The sequence below is a fragment of the Austrofundulus limnaeus genome, unplaced genomic scaffold, assembly GCF_001266775.1.
Source record: "Austrofundulus limnaeus strain Quisiro unplaced genomic scaffold, Austrofundulus_limnaeus-1.0 Scaffold360, whole genome shotgun sequence".
NCBI classification, from domain to species: domain Eukaryota; kingdom Metazoa; phylum Chordata; class Actinopteri; order Cyprinodontiformes; family Rivulidae; genus Austrofundulus; species Austrofundulus limnaeus.
Window position 1 is genome coordinate 146,528 of NW_013952762.1, and position 3,215 is coordinate 149,742.

At 38.4% G+C, this 3,215-nt stretch overlaps 1 protein-coding gene across 1 annotated transcript in view; it reads right to left on the reverse strand.

Annotated features, from left to right (window-relative positions):
• LOC106528129 (contactin associated protein family member 5) overlaps positions 1 to 3,215 on the reverse strand; it is a gene marked incomplete in the record, with an annotated part of 393,708 nt that overhangs the window by 91,648 nt on the left and 298,845 nt on the right. Inside the window, 1 exon segment of the mRNA XM_014023216.1 lies at positions 596 to 723. Within this exon segment, the coding sequence (XP_013878670.1) occupies positions 596 to 723 (128 nt within the window).

The following is a 3,215-nucleotide window of genomic DNA, read 5'->3' on the forward strand; positions in this document are numbered from 1 at the left end:
CATATAATATATCTTATTGTCCCTCAGTTTTGAAATGAGTTCTTTCCATTTTTCCCATTGCACACATGAACACACATGTGGAGCAGTGCGCTGCCATAGGCGTCCAGGGAGCAGCTGCGGGTGTAAAGGCCTTCCTCAGTGGCCCAGAGTGGGGCAAATAAGAGTTGCCAAACCACATTTTTGTTGTCGGTCTGGGGAGTTGAACCAGCAGCCTTCTGAACACAGTCTCACCTTCTTATTGATTAAAAAAAAAAATAACAACTGAAATTTACAATAAATGCAAAAGAGTTTTTTTGCTAGTTTTAATTTTAAGAAGGTGTTTTTAGAGTGCAGCGTTTAGTATTCAAACATCTATCTTTGGTTTTTAGTTTAAATTTATAAGAAACAGATTCCTGCTAGCTGAAAGACTCAACATTTGGTTTTGCAGCTTGGCAGCTTTAGAGCAGACAGGTAAACTGCAGATGTTCAGAAGACGTTTCCCTCGCTCTCTATCCACTGACAAARACTAAAGACACGTCTTGAACACAGTGCCTAATCTCCCCCAATCTGCATCCCAATCTGGCACAACAGCTTCAGCACRGAGGTGATCACCTACTGTCTCCATAACAACGCAGAGGACCAACGTGGTAGAGTGCCTCCGAGCCCGTCCTGTTCGTGTCTCCGATCACTATCTGGCTCACCGGGAGGTGATCTTTGTAGGAGAGGAATCCCGTATCGTTGGTCCTGTCAAAGACAAAAATAAATAAATTAATACATAAATAGAGCAGCACAGCCATGGGGGTGGGGGGCTGGGTTCCTTTGTGGTGGTCCTGATAAAGTCATCTATTCTTCTCCATTATCACAGAACGCACAGAGAACAGAGAGACAAGAGCGATCTGTCACAATGCAGACAAGTGCCGGTGGAAATATGCAAAGTGTGCTGGGAGCAGATTAACGTCCTGTAAACAAAGACATCCGGAGCTCCTAATGCACATCCTAAATTAGCTCTTTTCTTTTGATTCACCAGTAAAKTCTATGATTAGGACGACTACTTCAGTGATATAAAGGGTGGAATACATTACATCACATTTGTGCTATAATTAATAATGTTCGACAAAATTCTCTCACATCCACTAAATACACTCGAAAAAACAGGTAAAATGAGGCCTGCATGAGATGTTTAACTATTAAGAAACAAACTGTGAATGTTTAGCAGCTTCTTTTGATGTTAGTGGAGGAGTTTTGTTGAACAGCTCATCAGAGAAATCAGTAATTAGCAGGAGGCTCTGTCTTATTAACGGGGATTTTTGTTCCAGGGCAGCTGTTCATGGTTATACATGAGAACTGGGATATTATTTATCTTGGTGGGCTTTCTCTATTTTACAATGTTATGTGTATTTACTAGAATTTTTTGTGTTTTACTACAGTAAGACAGTATTTGTTTTAAAAATGTTGGATTCAAGCATTTGTTCTTGTTTTGAGAAAAATATTACAGATTCTTTTTTTTTAATTAAAAAGGTCACAGTTTCATTTTGGAAGCCTAAATGTTGACAAATCAAATGATTTCCTTCTGCATGATCATGCAGAAAACGTTTAATGAAGCTTCAGTGTTAGTCACCGTGTTAACAGACTCTGAAGTAAACAGTTTGTATCGGTCCCAGCTCACCTGCGTTGTTCATTTTTAACCAATCCGACTGATGCAGAAGCAGAAGGACTTCATAAAGTCGAACACTGGGATGAGATTACTCACCCAGATTGGAGTTGCTCTCATTCCTGCATTCTTTTCTCCCTTTCATTGTTTGAATTGTGTTGATTTTCATCAAATTCACTCATCTGTCTCAGTAAAATTCTTCACATATCTGATAGCGAACCTTGAACACTCTCTACAGAACACAGTCTGCTCATCACCCTGAGTTAAAATCTGCAAAACATTCATTTCTGAATAAAACATCTTCTCAATCACTACAAAATGAAGTCTAATAATTCACATTTATTTAGTCTTTTTTATTTCCTATAAGCCTAATAGTGCAACAGTTTCAATGTAAAATGTAATTTTTCAATAATGAAGTGTTTGACTTCCCTAAATCCAAAACAGAAAGCATTAAGTATTAGTGTGATGCCCCTGTGCACCTTCAGTGGCCAACCAGTGACAGGACAGCAGTCCTGTTACTGGTTGACTGCTTCACTGGATGCACCTGAGAGGATTTAAGTAGATCATGGTGTGTGGGCCTGAGGGGATCACCAGTGAGGTTTCAGGCTGTTTCCCAGCATGCTTTATGTTGAGACACAATAACTCCAGGGGCTGATGGTTGCCTGAGACAACCTTTAAACTTTCAACGCTGAGTCCAGTTTTCATTTTACGCTGATGTCAAATGCCAGGTCCTAACAATGAATGATTTGTCTTAGAAACAAAAGGGAAAATGAAATATCTGAACACCAGTGGTGGACACCAGCCCGCTAAAGTGCAAATCTGCTAATTGTGGACCTAAATATTTCATTTGCGCTTTAGTGGTCTTTCTAATTTTTATAATTCATAAGCGGTTTTGCACCTTGTAAAATTAAAATGCAATACCATAATAACTAGTTACCTACCAGTCATTATTATTATTATTATTATTATTATTATTATTAACAGCGGAAGGTATGGCTGTCAATGAATTACAACACATGTGATCTATCAAACAGCACTCCTCCCAGATAAACACACTTATTGTGAAGGTATACATCCTGCTGACTGTTGCATTTGGTCATGGTTCTCATTTCCCACAATGCTTTGTGTCTGCTTACATAGCAGGAAGGCAATATCAAAAAGATTAAATGTTTGTAATCCACACTAAAATTTTGTATGTATTGATTTATTTTCCTTTACAATCGGAGCTCTTAAAAAAGTTTAAACGCTGGAGCTCAAAAGCAATCGGCCAACGGTGTTAGAGACTTGAAATGATTTAAAGCAAGGGTGGGCAATCCTGGTCCCTCGAGGGCTGCAGCCCGACAGGTTTTATGTTTTTCCCCTGCTCCAACACACCTGATTCAGACATTGAATTACCAAGTTCTGCAGTATGGAGGACCCACACTGACATAACTAGAAAAAAAAGCAGAAATTTATAAATGACCAATAAATAAATTCAATTAAAAATGCGCCAATTAAGTTTAAAAATGAGAGCTTTTCCTCACGTTTTATAATTTAATTGACCTTCATATTTATTTCTCCAACTTAGTTCCAACTAATATTATAT